General features: G+C 45.0%; 1 protein-coding gene across 1 annotated transcript; it reads left to right on the top strand.

Annotated features, from left to right (window-relative positions):
* Window positions 1-315: 315 nt before the first annotated feature.
* On the top strand, window positions 316-17,336 carry LOC147625790 (U2 small nuclear ribonucleoprotein auxiliary factor-like protein). Its single transcript, XM_086817353.1, has 7 exons — window positions 316-747; window positions 1,250-1,370; window positions 1,502-1,663; window positions 13,440-13,486; window positions 16,489-16,642; window positions 16,736-16,820; window positions 16,926-17,336. Exons 1-7 carry the CDS (start codon window positions 550-552, stop codon window positions 16,969-16,971), a joined length of 813 nt encoding a protein of 270 aa, XP_086673479.1. The 5' UTR covers window positions 316-549; the 3' UTR covers window positions 16,972-17,336.
* Window positions 17,337-17,836: the final 500 nt, after the last annotated feature.

Below are 17,836 nucleotides of genomic sequence, written 5' to 3'. Positions count from 1 at the left end.
ACAAAATGGGTATCAATAGAGAGGCAAGCTGGTAATCACAAGAACATTCTTGCAAGGAAAAGAGAAAGAAAAGGTGAGAAAAGTGACAATAGAACTTGAAGATTCATGGCAAGCGTGAAAGAAGAAGGCACATGATCGGCCTATTTGTAAGTACCCACCCCCAGATAATGGATTTGAGAAACCTAGGTGTGACGTGGATTGGAATGCCAAACTTGGGCAGGTAAAGTGTGTGTAAAAGGTTTGGAGATGGAATCAATCGAAGGCTTGGGCACCCGTCATAGTGTGTATACATCATGATCGAGTCTATGCCATGACATCCTACATTTCTCCAAGCCTTAGAAAGATTCACGAATACGAAAACGGGGTTTGGACACTCAGGCAAAGTTCTACAGAAACAACCAAGAACCTAGACCAGTTGTACGGCCCGCCCTGTACGAGCCTGCCATAACCCCTACCTTGCACAACCGAGCCTGCATCTGGACTGGATTAGTTGTACGGCCAGATATGTACGCGCACGCCCTCGCAGTGGCAAATCCCTAACCTGCAGAAATGACCTTGAACCTGGAGGGTTTCAACTCTGTGTATGGCCAGGCAGAGGGGTCCCTTGAAGAGGCTATACCCTGCGCATTGCTCCCCTTTGTTTTCTACCTGCACTCCAAAGATGGCAGGAGCTTGCGACTGCAGATCACAGATTTCCATTCCAATACTTGGCAGACCATCAGAACACCAGAACTCTTGGAGGACCTGGTATGATAAAAGCTTTTATCATGTCTGTTATAGCTCAGAAGGGTAGCATTTGTGACTCTATTTTAATCTTGCTACGCCATCGTGCTTTGGTTAGAAGGTGCGCATGCGTACACACACACATACATAGATACGCATGCACTAGGTACGTACAGATGCTCTCATGTGCACACATGCATACGAACATACTTATTACTAATTTCATCATTTCAGAATTTTTGAAAACTTGAGTGCACTCCTTAGCACGTCTGTAGCGTGTTTCACTCTGCTATTTGAAGGTTTGGATCTTGTCTAGAACCGTACATTTCAACTTTGTACATCATCTATATTAATCATGCCAGATGGGTTGTCAGGCCTAAGGTCGACGGTCGTAAGTTCATCTGACTTTTCGCATATAGATGCTTAGGAAGTGGGGATTAATTCATTTAAATGGTGACTAGCTGAGATATATCTATTTGGTATTCGCTCATTCTGCACTGATTTGTGACAATGCTTGGGGTCACAGAGAGACCAGGTGGGAATTGGTGGATCATGGGATGAATTTCTTCAGTATATCAGAGATGCTTTTGCATCTGAAAATGTCAAGCTTATACTCGGTGGTCCAGCTAGCTCAATTGGTGGACATGGTACTTCTCTAGTCAAAACAATTCAACATCTATTGAATAGTTTTCTGTTGTTCCTTTCATCTGATGCCATATCTCCATTCGTGATTTTTTAACCTCAAGTGTCCACCACTAAGTGTAGGTTGAACCTGTAGGTGCAACAACTGCAAGGGTGGTAGCTCAGAAAAGCAAAGGCATGCCTCGAGTCTCATTAAGTTTAGAAAAGCTTGCAGGCTCTTCTGCAGAGGATGCCATGGGACTCATAACTGTGGAATTGCTTAAAGCTTTCAAGCATCAGTCTGATGTTTTAAAAACAGGTAAATTTTTGTTTTATCTTTACAAAAATGGGTGCACAAGAGGTCATGTACTCGAAGAGCCACGAGCTATGGTCTGTGTACTAGTCAGTTCCTGTACTTTTATTGTCAAAGTGGGTTATTTCCTTCGCAGCTTTGCAAATTTGGCTGTATGATATATACTGATTGTGCAATCAAGTCTCTCGTTTTAAGCGCCAAATGAAATTGAATAGTTATGGAGTGGAGTGCAAAACTTATCTCATGAAGGATCACTCACAACACGAAGAGGTATAATATAGGGACTTGAAAGTCAAAGTGGGTTATTTCCTTCGCAGCTTTGCAAATTTGGCTGTATGATACATACTGATTGTGCAATCAAGTCTCTCGTTTTAAGCACCAAATGAAATTGAATAGTTATGGAGTGGAGTGCAAAACTTATCTCATGAAGGATTGCTCACACGAAGAGGTATAATATAGGGACTTGAAAGGCCTCATATTGTTATATTAAGCTAAGGAACCAGTTGAGCTGTATTGCTTTTGTGTTAATGACTAAAGCCAATATCATGCATCTTCTTAGTCACTTCACTCATTGTCTAAGTTCTCAAGGTACACCACTAGAAACATTAGATGATTGCTTGGTACTTTATAAGGATTTTTACTGGAGTCAAGGAGCTGGAAGAACATGAAGAGCTAGATGTGAGTCTTTGGGGTTTGTCACCAATTTAGTAAGTGTCCTCTGCCTCTTGCTCAAGTGGAGTGTTTATTGTTGTTTTGAGATCAGGCTTGCCACTTGGTTAGATGCCTTTGGAACGTGGTGCAATGATTGACTTCTATTAGCTAAGAGATGTGTTTTAGCATTGCAGAAGTTTACTTGGCTTCGAAGTTGTATGGTTTTTGATGTCTTGAATTCTTGACAAGACCGTATTCCCCAATCCTAGCAACCCCATCCAAATTACCTTTTTGATTTCCTTGTCAAGTCTTCTGGAACTCTGTCTACTCTAGGGTAACTACCCCCCATAAGGATAGGAGTAATCCTGCTCCCTAATTTGGCCTTTGGCTCCTCGATTAGCAACTCGTGGGTCTATTTTTGGTTGTCCGGGTGCCCATCATTGATAAATGGCCTTGGCACATTATTATAGTCCACCCTGATGTGAACTCACTTATAAGTTTGTCCGCCTAGATTTTAATGAGTTTGAACCCGTAACCATAAACTTTAGTATACAAAGCAATAATATTTAAATAAAGTTGAGTGTGCACACTTACCACGTGCAAAACACATAAAACCAGTGCCCTTGTTCTAGACAGGTGTGCACATACGTGTCCACGGGTGGACATTCACACGCAAAAATTCCAGGCAATGTCCATGCAATCAAAACAAGTCACATGTACACAGGCAATTTCACAAACATATGCTCGTGCATAGTAATTTGCATTAAATCAGTGGAATGTGTTAATTGCTGAGGAGTTTGATTCGGATGCACCTCAAGACTTTCTTGAATGATTGGATGCAAACCAAACTCAAACTTTCGTTTCTTCTCTTCATCAGAAAGTGTCATGAAAGGTGTAACTTTCAGCAATACCTTCCAATATTTGGCAATGTAAGTTTGCACCAACTCTCCATCTTCCTGCTTTAACTAATCCCATTCTTTGCGCACATTTTTAGCAAAGTTTTGTGGCAAGAATTGAGCATAAAATTGATTCTTAAATTCAGCCCATGTGTGAGCAGCATTATGAATCTCTAGTTGTGTCTTTTAGATGCATACCCACATGCCTGAGTTGAGAAGTCTTCATTGCAAAAGACAATCTCAAATTGCCGAATAAAAGCAAGAGCTTTGGTGCTTTCCATCTTTCCAAAGAAGTTTTTAAATTTAATGTTCTTATCTCTTGACTCGAACTCTCAGGCTCTCTTCTTTGGATGAGATCTGCCACGCACATCAGAGTTAGGAGATTTATCCTTAACCCTCTTTCCACTATCTTGAGTGGTACTTGTAGGTTGAGTAGAACTAGCATGACGGGAATGCTCTTGGCATGAAATGGTATGATGGGCATGAGATGTGTTAGCACATTCATCCCCAGTCTCTGCCCATATTTGGTGTCCCTTTTGGTCCCTTTTTCATGGCCCTTGATTGTGGGCTAGCCACCCCTTTTTTGTATATTTTTCTGGGATTTTTCCCATGTTGGATGCATTTTTCCCAGCCGGCCAGCTTCACCTTGTCCAATCGGCTAGCCCCTCTTACCTATAAATAGGCGGGCTGGCCTCTCACTTTTCATATAATCTAGTCTTTCTTTTGCTCCCTCACTTATGAGACACTTTCTGTCTCTTGCTTGGGACTGTATCATTTCAGTATATTTAGCATAGTTTCTCCATAGCTACAGACACAGATTACTACATTTTTTCATAGATCCATCCCCCTCCCAGCCCCTACACGGCTGGGAATTACTCTCCAGAGAGTAGAGACACTTAGAGCCCGCGGGACACCTGGCTTTCGGACACCATGCCTATACCAGAGAGAGATGATAGAGATCAGAGCTCAGTTTCACAGAGAGGGTGCAGAGCGACTGGCTCGCTTGAGAGCACACCCAGGCATGTTCTTCAGGGAGCTGTGGACACCCCCTTCACTGATGTACACCATTTTATACCCCCAGTATAGTACAGGATGGAGCTAGCTAGGTTGCATATCATGATTGTATACACCATGCATATAGCTTTGCATTCTCCTAGTAGTAGAGCTCCATCCCCGTGCACACCCAGATTGAGCTTTTTTTGTTCAATACTTTTTCATTTTGTTGGGATGACAGAGGATACCCCATACAGGTACTCCGATTTGTCTCATAGGCCGAGTTCGGTCTTTTGGAAGACGTTAATAAAATCTTTCTTTCTTTCTTTCTTTCTCTCTCTCTCTCTTTCTCTCTCTCTTGCGCGCTCTGCTCAGCACACTCTAGTGCTTGTTTGCTTCCGCTTTGTGCACTCATTCATGGCATCATCGCTCCCGGTTCAACCATTCTCTTTGCTGCCCCAAATTGTGCCCTATCTACAGCCCCTTCACCTTTGCATTTTTCTCAGATTTGCAGCCCTCTCGATGCTGCGTTTTCTGGATAGTTGCTGCTGATCGCTGTTACGACCTTGTGTTTTTATCTGGACAACAAGCAGATGGGCACGGGCACGGGATGGACAGTGTGAACGGCATCAGTTTGGATATGAAAAGGAAACCCATATGTGTGGCCAACCCAAGTGTGAAGGGGGACAAAAGGATTTTAAAGTTTATAAGGTTTAAAAACCTTTGATGATTTAAAATATTAATATTATATTTGAAGGCATGGGTTTTTATTATTTGCTTTTGGCTTTTTGGAGAAAAGCGCAATTGCATCTTTATTAAAGGCGCAGGGTGGCAGAGATTCGGGTGTGGGTCATTGTTGAGTGCCGGGTGGTGTATGGCGCTTCTTCTTCTCTTTGGTTGGCTGATCGTTGGCACACGGCACCTGAGGCACCACTGTAGGCAAGGCATCATGGGTGAGGATGTATGGCAGCAGTCGCCAAAAAGCAAGTTCAAGAAGGTGATGCCCACTTGTTTGGGAAGGCGGTGCAAGGGATGTGCGCACAGCAGCAAAACAGTAGGTGCTGGTGGACGTGGAAGTGCGTGTATGGAAATAGCCAGGCGGACGCCAGGTGGCTGCGAGTGTGGAAGCAACCAGGCAGGCACTAGGCGGGCGACCTTCGGCATGTGGAGCAGGCCTCATACTGGTGTGGCAGCTGCGTGTGTGCAAGCAGCTAGACTGGCGACCTTCAGCAGAGAGCTATGGTGCAGGTTCTTACCGAGTTTCTGCAAGAGAGCTATGGTGCAGAGAGATCAGTCGAAGGACAGGAGGATGCTCTACCACGGAACCAGGGTCCATGATCAGAGCCTGGTTGATGGCATGTCTGGAGCTATGGCCGGTGGCATCTCTAGCACCGTCACCTCGCAAGCTGTGACAGGAGGCCTTACTCTCCAAACCTTTTTGGTGCAGGAGAATAGAGATAGGCTTTTTCTCTCTCTCTCTCTCATATCGTGGATTGCAGGCTCTGTTGAAGAGATTGGGATACAGAGGATCAAGCTAAGATGCACAGGAAGAGATGTGTTGTTACTCTTCGTCTTGGACTTATGTGTATTCAGGGATAGCTTGACACGTCCTCTATCTTTCTCTCTCTAGGTTTTGGCAACCGTGCTTGGATGGTATATCTGTCATGGAAACAGGACATTGGTTTTCGAGAGGAAACAGGACTTTGGTATCGAGGAAACAGGCCTATGGTTTATGGGATACAGGTCTTTGATGGCAGCTTGGACAAGCACAAGGTGAGGTTGGTTGCCAAGGGTTATGCTCAGCGCCTTGGAGTCGACTTCGATGAGACCTTTGCTCCGACGGCCCGGATGACTACCATTCGCACGGTTCTTGCTATTGCAGGACATCGTAGATGGCCCGTATTCCAGATGGACGTCAAGTCGGCTTTCTTGAATGGAAAGCTTACACAAAAGGTTTATGTTGATCAGCCGGCCGCCGCTGGGATATGTTGTTCCAGGCAAACAGGATCAGGTGTACCGGCTGAAGAAAGCTTTATAGGGTCTGAAGCAGGCTCTGCGGCGTTGCGGATTCGAATCTTTATATCCTCCTTGAGAGGGGGTTGATTGTTATCATTGTGGTCTATGTTGATGACCTCATCTTTACATGTTCTTATTTTGTGAGGATCCGTTCAGTCATGGATACTTTGGAGACAGAGTTTGAGATGACGGATCTTGGCCTTTTGCATTATTTTCTTGGCTTTGAGATTTGGCAGACCCCGAAGGGCATTTTCTTCTCTCGGCAGAAGAACACATGGGAGATTCTTGACAGATTTCAGCTGACTGGATGCAAACCAGTATCTTCTCCTATGGATACTAGTGAGAAGCTTTCTCTTCTTGATGCTTCTCCAAGGATTGACTAGGGACAGTATCGGGTTCTCGTCGGTTGTTTGGTTTGTTTGACCTACTTCTGATTGGACGTGTGTTTCGCAGTCAGCTTATTGAGTTCTCTCATCCAAACCCCGTCAACAGCATTGGCGGTGTGCTCTCAGAGTTCTTTGGTACTTGCGTGGCACTCTGGACTTTCGCATCTTCTATGGCCAAGGATGCACTCTTCTTGGATGGTCTGATTCAGGTTGGGCTGGAGATCCAGATACTCGGCATTCGACCATTGGTTGTGTTTTTTCACTTGGGTCTGGCTCCATTTCATGGAGCAGTAAAAAGCAGACTACTGTGGCGCTTTTCTCTATAGAGGCGGAGTATCGTGCGGTTTGTTATGTTGCATGTGAGGCGATTTGGTTGCGGAGATTATTGGGAGGAGCTTGGTTGTCCTCCTACCCGATCTACTCTTCTTTGGTGTGACAATCAGAGTTGCATCGCCATCGCCAAGAATCCTGTGTTTCATGCTTGTACGAAACACATTGAGATACAGTATCACTATGTTTGTGAACGGGTTCTTGTTGGAGATTTGCGTTTGGAGTATTGTCCTTCAGCGGAGAATGTAGTAGATTTGTTCACCAAGCCAGTTTCTCAGGCTTCGTTGGCTCCTCATCTTCGGCTTCTCGGAGTATGTTCAACATCTGGTGCTGACAGGGGGTGTTAGCACATTCATCCCCAATTTCTGCCCATATTTGGTGTCCCTTTTGGTCCCTTTTTCATGGCCCTTGATTGGGGGCTGGCCACCCCTTTTTTGTATATTTTTATGGGATTTTTCCCATGCTGGATGCATTTTTCCCAGTCGGCCAGTCCCTCTTACCTATAAATAGGTGGGCTGGCCTCTCACTTTTCATATAGTCTAGTCTTTCTTTTGCTCCCTCACTTATGAGACACTTCCTATCTCTTGCTTGGGATTGTATCATTTTAGTATATTCAGCATAGTTGCTCCATATCTCTCTCTCTCTCTCTTGCACTCTCTGCACAGCACACTCTAGTGCTTGTTTGCTTCCGCTCTGTGCACTCATTCAAGATGTAGCCTCTTCTGAATCACCTAAATCTGCATGTGCTTCGAGGCGAGAAGCCCTTCTTCCATTGAAGTCTTCCGAATCCCGATGCATCATTTCTTTCTTTCAAATAGGAAATAGCCAATTCTTGAGGATTTTGTTGTTAGAAGTCATCTCCTGTCTAGATTTATACACCAGGGCCTCTGTTGTGGGTGTGCCCGCCCTTATGAGGTGTTTTCCCATTTTTCCCCACTCTCCGTATTTTTCCCCTATTTTTTCCATTTTTCTGTGGCTTGGGAGGCATCCCTGAGTTGGCAGGAGGATCTATATGCTGGCCGACTACATCTGATATGTGTATTGGAGCTGGCCGACTGTATTTGATCAGTCGTGGACTCCTCAGAGCTGGCCGACTGGTGCATGCTGCTGGCCGACTGCATATGGCCGACTGCATATGCAGTCGTGGAGCCTTTTTTCAGCAGGCCGACTGCACTTGTGGGGGCATATAAATAGGCCCCCACCCCCATACCACTGATTGTATCATATCTCGGGATCTTCTTGTGTATATAGAGCAGAGTTACACGCCTACATCTGTCTCTCTCTTGTGCTGTTTTTCTGCCTGCGTTTTTTGCTTTTGCTCTTGTGTTCCCAGGCTTGGTCATCATCTCCGCTGCATATTCTGACATGGTATCAGAGCCTAGGCTCTAGATAGGTCTTGGGATTTGTGTGAGCAAGAGGGGGGCTGTTTTGTGGCTGATTGGTGGACTGTTCTGGACTGTTCGGGAAGAGGAGAAGCAAGAGGAAGGCGGGCTGATTTGCTGGACAGCCACTTGCAGGTATCAGTTCTTCTTTGTTCCCACCCACCCACCCTTTTCAGAGTACATCCCCGCTATGGCAGATCTGTTTGAGATGGCCGAGAGACATGTGAAGATCCCGACACTCCCCACGTTCCCGGTGGACCGTCAGTTGGACGGGAGCAACTACGGCATATGGAAGGTGATGATGGAATCCGTTCTGGAGTCCTACGATCTCGCCGATTTCGTCGTTGTTGGTGTTCCACGGCCGGAAGTAGAGGAAGGGGAGTTACCGTCAACCCGAAAGGACCGGGAGGCCCAGACGCAGATGTGGGATCGCGTCAACGCCAGGGTCCGTTCGTTTATTTTCCTCAACTGCACACCGCAGGTAATCAATCATGTCAAGCACATGACGCTGGCTAGAGGTATATGGCAGCATTTGGCTTCTCTGTACAACAGGGTATCACCCATGAAGAGGATTTCTTTGGAAGTACAGATGCGGGTTATGAGCCCTGCAAAGTCGGCGACGATGCGGGAGCATATTAACAAGCTGCAGGCTCTTCAGCAGGAAGTTCTCCAGGCTGGGAAGGAGATATCGTCAGAGGACATGGCCATAACGTTGCTGTCACATTTGCCCTCTTCGTACTCAGCATTCTACTCGTCGTTGATTACCAGTGGCAGGCTCAGCACCATCACGTGGGAGGAGCTTGTGCCCATGGTCCTGGACCAGGAGGAACGATTCACGAACCCTCCTCAGGGTGGAGGTTCGGAGGCCTTTACTGGCCAACGGTCGAAAGGCCGTAACTCGGGCAAGGGGAAGGCTTCATCGGAGAAGTCTTCTGAGAAGATGTCCGACGCTGACCGCGAGAAACTAAAGGCAGAGAGGACCTGTAATGATTGTGGCGAGAAAGGCCACTACTGGAGGCAGTGTCCCAAGCGGAAGACCGAGAAGGGTGAAGACTCCTCAGCAATCATGAAGACTCCGGCTTTTGTGCACCTGGAGGTGATGGACACCGATGCTTCATTTTCTTCAGGCAGGGAGGAGATTGGAGGACTCTCCGCAACGGATACTCGGGAATGGATTCTCGATAGTGGTGCTTCTAGGCACATGACTCCTTCCCGTTCCGGTTTACAGGATCTCTGCAGGCTTTCTGGTCATATTCTTACTGGGGATACGTCCACTATCCCAGTTCACAGTGAGGGCAGGATGGAGATAGTTCCCGATGGCAGAGGGGGGAAGCATTCCTCCCAGGTGTTGTATGTTCCGGCACTTGGTTTTCATCTGTTGTCAGTGCATCAGGTGTGCAAGACTGGCGTACGGGTGGAGTTTGATGAGCATTTTGTTGCTCTCCGGGACAAAGCAACAGGCCAAGTGGTTTGGGAAGGTGGAGTGGAGAATGGAGTCTACAGGCTTTCAGCACTCTCTCTCCCAGGTCCTCAAGATTGTGATGAGTGGCAGTATGGCAATAGCTACTCAGGTGTGGATACGCTGCAGGTGCGGGCTTTCCGAGACCAGGTGGTGGATAGCTTGCCAGTAGATGGCAGCAGTTGGCAGGAACTTTCCAGTACTGAGGTTGGTAGTTCTTGTGTTCGTGAGTCAGAGGAAGCTGAACAGGTCACTTATGCTCTGATGTCTCGTAGTGTTCGGGACATAGAACTTCCAGTAGTTGAGGATGTTCTTTCCACGGGGACCTTTCGGAAAGCCAGGCAGGTGACAGGTGTTTGCTTGCAGAAGGAGGTGGTTTCTCCAGGCTTTGTGGTTCCGGATTCAGAGGGGGTGGTTGACAGGTTTCATCAGGTTTCCAGGACTTGTTTGTGCACCGTAACAGGTGTTGATCCTTGTGAGCAGTGTGATGTCTCTGTGATTCAGAAGCTGTATGGTTCATGGATCTGGTTGATGGACACCGGATTGGACGGGAGCTTCCTGATGAGGCAGTTGAGCTCTTGGTTGCAGATGTCTCTTTGTGAGGCAGGATCGCGTTTCCTGTGGTTTCTGCGGCATGCGAAGGATCATGGACTCTTGTACACAGGAGGGGGATTGTTGGATGGAGTCCGACTCCACGGTTGGAGTGACTCGATTTGGGGAGGAGATCCGGACACGAGGAGATCTACTTATGCCCGAGGAGCAGTTTTACGGAGCATGAGGAGGTTACATTGCAGGTTTGGGCTTCCACTGGAGGAACCCTTGGTCATCCAGAGGCACTTTGTTCGTGAACAGATTGTTGCTGATGACATCTTGCTGGAGTTCTGTTTGACGGAGGACAGTACGGTGGACCTCTTCACGAAGTCGCTCTCAGGATTTGCTCAGGCGGCACCCCAGCTCCTAGTGGTTGGTTACACAGCCAGGAGCTGAGAGGGGGTGTTAGAAGTCATCTCCTGTCTAGATTTATACACCAGGGCCTTTGTTGTGGGTGTGCCCGCCCTTATGGGGTGTTTTCCCATTTTTCCCCACTCTCCGTATTTTTCCCCTATTTTTTCCATTTTTCTGTGGCTTGGGAGGCATCCCTGAGTTGGCAGGAGGATCTATATGCTGGCCGACTACATCTGATATGTGTATTGGAGCTGGCCGACTGTATTTGATCAGTCGTGGACTCCTCAGAGCTGGCCAACTGGGTGCATGCTGCTGGCCGACTGCATATGCAGTCGTGGAGCCTTTTTTCAGCAGGCCGACTGCACTTGTGGGGGCATATAAATAGGCCCCCACCCCCATACCACTGATTGTATCATATCTCGGGATCTTCTTGTGTATATAGAGCAGAGTTACACGCCTACATCTGTCTCTCTCTTGTGCTGTTTTTCTGCCTGCGTTTTTTGCTTTTGCTCTTGTGTTCCCAGGCTTGGTCATCATCTCCGCTGCATATTCTGACATTTGTATCCCATGCCATAGCCTCAAAGGCTGCATCATTGCCGAGAGCATTTCACGGTGTGAAGTTACAGAAAACGGTTCACGTCGTGAACTATTTTCTTGCAGTTTCATGTGGGAACTTCTCGCATCGCGACTTAGGTGGTTTTGGGTGCAAAATCCTTATCCGACTGCTTCTAGAATGATTGTGCCATGCCTAAGGAATGTAATACAAGCTTAAGGCACAATCAATGGCTTCTTATTTTTACAAATTTTTATAAATTTTTAAAAAGAAAGAAAAACAGAACACCACCATGCTCGTTCACGTTGATAATTTTGGTGATGCAAACACTCCACCACACAAATACACAACCAATTTCTCACGATTTTTTATTTCCACTCAAATCTTATCCATTCATTTCCTACACAATGTTGTCCTCAAAACTTTTTGCACATTAGGATCTTTTCTCAAAGACCGCCATTCTACTGTCTCATCACGATAGTGTCTAACTTGACGCCTAAGGGTCTCCAAGTTAGGCCTTACAGCAATGGAATCTGTATGAGCAGTTTCAACAAACCCTGTTGGATGTACCCTCTCCTGCTCAAGAGGCTCAGTGTGAGTGCTCATGTTATCTATTCTGTATGCTTAGTCAAGTTTTTATGTATGCCCAAAAATCATCTTGTCTTAGGTAAAAACGAAACCGATGCTCTGATACCAATGTCACAGCCGGGCACGTGAATATAGGAAACTATTTGCCAAGACACATATATTCAGCATCCATCACATCATAGACATGTTCCAATACATTTGTCACAAATATCAAGGACATATACATCCTCATTCAACACTAGGGGGAAGTTGGTGCGCCCCCCCCCCCCCCCCCCCCCCCCCCCCCCCCCCCCGAAAGGTACTCCACAAGTAGCACCAGATTTATCCAAATCAGTGTAATACAGGAAAGAAAACAAACCCTTGGTCATCAACCCAAGGCAAAGAAGTCAACAACCGCTCTCTTGATTACCTCAGGGCACCTGGTGGGCCCAGCCGCCCACCCGAGTGCTAGTGCATGATCACCCCCTCTAGCTTAAAGCTGTCTACACAGCTGTTCGCACAACCAGCTATGTTTCAAGTTTTCTGGCCACTTGTAGGTTCCACCAGATCATACATAAGACCACCATGCTTGCCTGGAACGACGTGCTCTGCCTCCAAGACTGAATACAGCCTGCATACTGCCCAGACAGTCCCAAAACAGCAAGTAAACAAATCAGCCAGCTGTGGGGATCTGTGTGTTTTAATCCACCAGCCTTGAGATGCCTTGTATGCAAGTAGACTGCCCTGGGGAGCCCTGTATGTGAGTCAACCAGTAGATAGAGAGAAAACAACAGTCGACCGGTCTATTCCTGGTTATCTGGGTGCCCATCATTGATAAATGGCCTTGTTACATTAATATAGTCCACCCTGATGTGAACTTACTTATAACCGTGTAAGTTTGTCCGCCCAGATTTCAATGAGTTTGACCTACAGATTTCAATGAGTTTGAACCTATAACCATAGACTTTAGCAAACAAAGCAATAATATTTAAATAAAGTTGAGTGTGCACACTTACCACTTGCAAAACACATAAAACCAGTGCCTTAGACGCAGACAGGTGTACACGTGTCCACGGGGTGTCCATGCGTCCCCGGTGCTTGTCTACATTCATAGGCAAAAATTCCAGGCAATATCGAGGCAATCAAAGCAAGTCACACGTGCACATGCAATTTCACAAACATATGCTCGTGCACAATAATTTGGATTAAATCTCCCAACCAGGCAGGATCCAAATACTCACCAGAGCAATTGCCCTTCCATGAGTTCACATAACACTCACAAGGTTACCGCCCTTCCATGAGTGAGTCCATCATGCTCGTGGATACTCCCAAGATACCATTTTTCATGTAAACTTGAGTTCATAATCTCTCTCTCTCTCAGCAGGTTTTTATGAGAATGCGCAGTTTTTCAGAAGGTAACACTTTTTGTCAACATTTTTCTCAGAAGGTAACACTTTTTGTCAACATGTGTGGTGCTTTGGGTTTAGAATTTTTGGGTTTCTTTAGAGCATGTGATTAAGAATGTTTGCATGTGATGGAACATTGTTTTCTGGAATGTTTGCATGTAATGGAACATTGTTTTCTGATCCTGGTTTGTCACGCAGAGCAAAGAGCTATTTCTCAGCTTAGGGAGTCATTGGCAGCAACAAAGGTACCTATAAATGCTCTGGTTTTGTTAAAGTGATTTTTTATTTTTTTTCCAACAAGCGCGGAGTCGGGACGTGTTCTTAGTCATGAATATTTATGCAGCTTGACATAATTAAAAATAGTTTCTACTGTGAGGCAATTGTGTTAGGGAACTGTGCAGAAGAGAGATGCTCAGCTTTGTTTCACTTAATGAACTGAGCATAGCTGTCCTATCTCCATTCTTAAGTTTTTACCTGGAAGTACTTTGTTAAAAGACTTGCAACCCAACTAGGATGGAAAATTAGGAAAAGTCAGATGGGTTAGAAATGCCATATTACATTGATCTTGGCATAAGAGACCTTATTTAGTTCTTACCTGAAGAGATGGTGGGTGTTGTTGAGCACAGCGTTGCCATTGTGGTGGGCTAACTAACTGGTCCTCGTCCTGCAACCTTGCCCATTTATCAACTGGACCTTGGTCACACGTCTGCCCAAGGCTAGGTGAAGTATTGACCCTATCATGCAGCATGATGACATGGCGTTGGGATTCGTTTTCATTTTCATCTTTACCTTTGTAAATACGTGTTGAGGATTGTTTTCATTCAGTTGATGTTTTGACAACTAAGACCTTTGCTCTCTAGGAAACAAAGTCAGGGAATCTCCGCTTTTAACTGGTAAGTTCTCCCTAGTTGTGTCCTCCATATGTTACACCTCACAAGCTGATAGACTTGTCCTTTGTTCCACATGGGCCGGAGCTTATACCAGATTTCAAGGAGCGAAAGCTTAGAAATAAGTCAATCCTTGAGTTTAAGATCAAGTGGAACGGTAGGGCGATAACGTTATCCTTAGCCCCCAGTTTCTCCTTGAGTTTACTCACATGAAAAATTGGATGAACTTTCACATTAGGAGGCGATTCTAGCTTATAAGCCACCTCACCAACCCTTTTCAGGATCTTCAAGGTCCACAATACCTAGGGGACAACTTCCCAATCTTCCTTGTCCGCAACGTCTCAGAACACTTGGTATCCTTAGATATACTAGCATTTCCTTGGATAACTCCCTTGGCGAACGCTTTCTATTAGCATAAAACCGTGCTCTATCTTGAGCACTTATGATAGATTCCAGTGCACTGACTAGTATCTCCTACAATTTTGCTAAGAAATCTCCAGCAGCATCAATTCGAATACACTGTCTCCAATATAGTTATTGGAGATCTAGGGTGTTGGTAACTGTACATGAGCATACACGAACTGTAACTAGTATAGCCGAATGGTTAGCACTATTGTAGGCAAACTCGACCATTGGGATACCTCTCTCAATTAGATGGTCGCCTGGAGACATATGCATGAAGCATATCCTCGAGAACTTGATTCACCCTCTCCGTTTGCTATGGGACTGAGGATGATTAGAGGAACTCATACTCAACGTGCCTACAACCACCATACGTGTCCATAAATCTTCGACTCCTTATCACTATGTCGCAAGGCAACCCATACGACTTGAAAAGCTGTTGTGCCAAATCAATTGCTTTCACAATCGATCTTGATGGTAAAAACATCGCCATCTTTGTCATCGTGCCTAAAACCACCAAGATGGCATCATGCCCTTTGCTTGTCCATGGCAATTTGACAATAAAATCCATGGAAATACTTCCCATTTCCCAAAAGGAATCTCCAGAGGATGTAATAACCCTCCAGCCTTAAGGCGGTCAGCCTTATTCCATTAGCATTGATGACATTTCACTAGGTAGTCTTGGACTTCCGCCTTCATCTCAGGCCAATAAAACGTCCATTTTACCAAATCATAGGTCCGTTGTACCCGTGAATGACCTGCTGTAGGAGAGTCATGATATTCACAAAGGATCCTAACCTAAGCACAATCCGGTACACAGACTCTATCATCCTGGAACAATAACCATTTCGAATCAAGTATCCATATCAAACTCTTGCATAAGCTTTGCCCCACCATGCCTGCCTTCGTCTCAACTCAAGCCTATCATAGATGTACTTGATCAACTCATGGTTAGTCAAGACAACTCTTTGGATCCATACAAGTAATGTCTCCAAATTTTCAATGCGTGTATCCACATACAACTCTTTCTCCTAGTATGCCACCTGACTTGGCTATCATCAAGCTTCTTGCTTTCAAATGCCACAAGTCGGCCATGCGTGTTTTCAGTAATGGAGCTGTTGCTATGAAGAGCGTTCTTTGGAAAGAGTACCAAAGAAGCTTTAAAAACCAGTGAAGGCGAATGGGTACAGCTAGCAGATGATAGCTTGATATAGCCGAGGCCCAATGTGGGTGGGAATCCCTCTCACGCACACCTGTGAGCCCTGTTCATGTGCATGTGGTGCGCGCACGTGCTTTGTGCTTTGTACTGGAGTGCTGCTAGAGGGTCAGAAGGGGGGGAAAGGAGGGGTGAAAAGCTTGGGAGGGGAAAAGAGGCGTGAAAATGCTAAGGTGGGCAGTGAATGGGCTGCCAAGCAACGAGAAGACCTATATTTTGGTCTTAAGGACGTATATGTTTACTAAACATAGTAAAGTATGTAGTGTCTCAGAAAAACTTGGATAAAGAGCCTTCCTAGCTTTTTTCACCTTCTCCATTTCTGCTTAGTAGAGCTGAGTGAGATCCTCTGCTATGTATCATTCATAGGTATTTCATGCCCAGCTCTCTGTTCTGTCAAAAGGTTTTGGACATTACACTGACCATATCCACCTAGTCTTCGCAATGAAAATTGCTTTTACTCTGGTCACATTAAGTTTCGGCAATATCCTTAATTCCTCTATTCCAATACGAAGGGCTGTTGGTTCCTTGTACTGTGTGTATATTTTTTTTGCTTGCATGGGCTAACGTGTGCTTTTACATCATGAAGTTTGGCGGTTGAGCTCTCACTATCAAAACTAACTGTAATTTTGATCTTTGGTATTAGCCAGGCCAAGGCATGCCTATGAGGGTGAATTTTGGAGCTGCAAATTAGTTCAAGGATTCCATGTGCCTAAGGATACTGTCTTTGGGTTTTGGTCTGCAGGAAGAGACAAAGATGCTTCAGCAGCAGGTTGATGCAATGGCGTACAGAGGTAAAAAGAGGGGTCGTGTGGGTGCTTCACAGTTCTCTGCAGATGCTGCTGAAGCATCGTTTTCGCAATTCGATGCTAAAAATGGGACAACCCAAGCTACTTTGGGTATGTTTACACTTCTTTATGTTTAGGTCAACAAAATCGGAGTGTGATATAGCAAGAAGTAAATGGCTCATCTTGGATGCATTTGCTGGACAGGTCCAACAACAGAGGATTCCAAGTCAAAGACAACAGGGAGAGTTGCGCCTTTACGCAGTAAGGTGCACCTGGCTCATGCAAAAAGGTCAGAATCATGAAACGTCTGCTGCTAGTTGAATAATTTTGATACTTGATTGGGTAAGGAGCTTAGGGATTGAAATTATGGATTGGAGCTTTTGTAATTCTGCAGGGCCAAGCAACGTGGATCACGTCTCGCAGAGGCTGATGATAAGTAGAACAACCCAACGTGTAAAATATCACCTTACTTTCTTGGCTATTTTTCTCTCTCAAACTATTGGCTTCATCCTCTCATCCTTCTCCTGAAAAGGTTCGATTGCTTGACCTATAAAATCAAAGAACACAAGAGCTCTCAATCTGCATATCCTACAATGGATATGCTTCACAAAACAGTTTAAACCATTTTCGATATTTTGAAGCTATCCTTTTTTGGTATAGTTTTGCAGTTAATAGGCCGTGCTTCTTTCTAATTCAAACTTTTATACCAGTGCAAATGTCTTTCCTTGAAAGCACGGAAGATGTGCTAACATTATTTTATATCAATCGATTATTCAATTTACCCTATAATAAAGGTGATAAAATCGTTGGTAATTAATTTGTGGCTATTGAGCACTTGTTGACGACCCATCATACTAAAATTTGATGGTTCGTCAACACAAATGTGATACAAATAAGAATTCATGTGCTTCATTATATTGAGAAATTTATTGTGTCCATCAATTTCCTTTTTACCTCCATTTGCCATCATTATTGATTTAGTTTATAGTATGCCACTCAACATAACCACCTTGTCTTGTATGAATTGATCCACAGTTACATTGTGAACCATGTATTGTGGGATGGATTAGGAAAATGATGTGTGTAAGGTCCTTGTTGCAAATTAGGGAGCAATAATTCAAGAGATTATTGTAAACTTACTCTTAATGACACTTAGTATTTACATAATCAACATAGTATGCCACTCAACATAACCACCTTGTCTTGTATGAATTGATCCACAGTTACATTGTGAACCATGTATTGTGGGATGGATTATTGTTGCAAATTAGGGAGCAATAATTCAAGAGATTATTGTGAACTTAC

Source organism: Cibotium barometz, chromosome 23, assembly GCF_041138505.1.
Source record: "Cibotium barometz isolate CiBa-2024 chromosome 23, ASM4113850v1, whole genome shotgun sequence".
Taxonomy (NCBI): domain Eukaryota; kingdom Viridiplantae; phylum Streptophyta; class Polypodiopsida; order Cyatheales; family Cibotiaceae; genus Cibotium; species Cibotium barometz.
The sequence above is the reverse complement of the archived record's forward strand: the minus strand, read 5'-3'. Positions and strand labels throughout refer to the sequence as shown.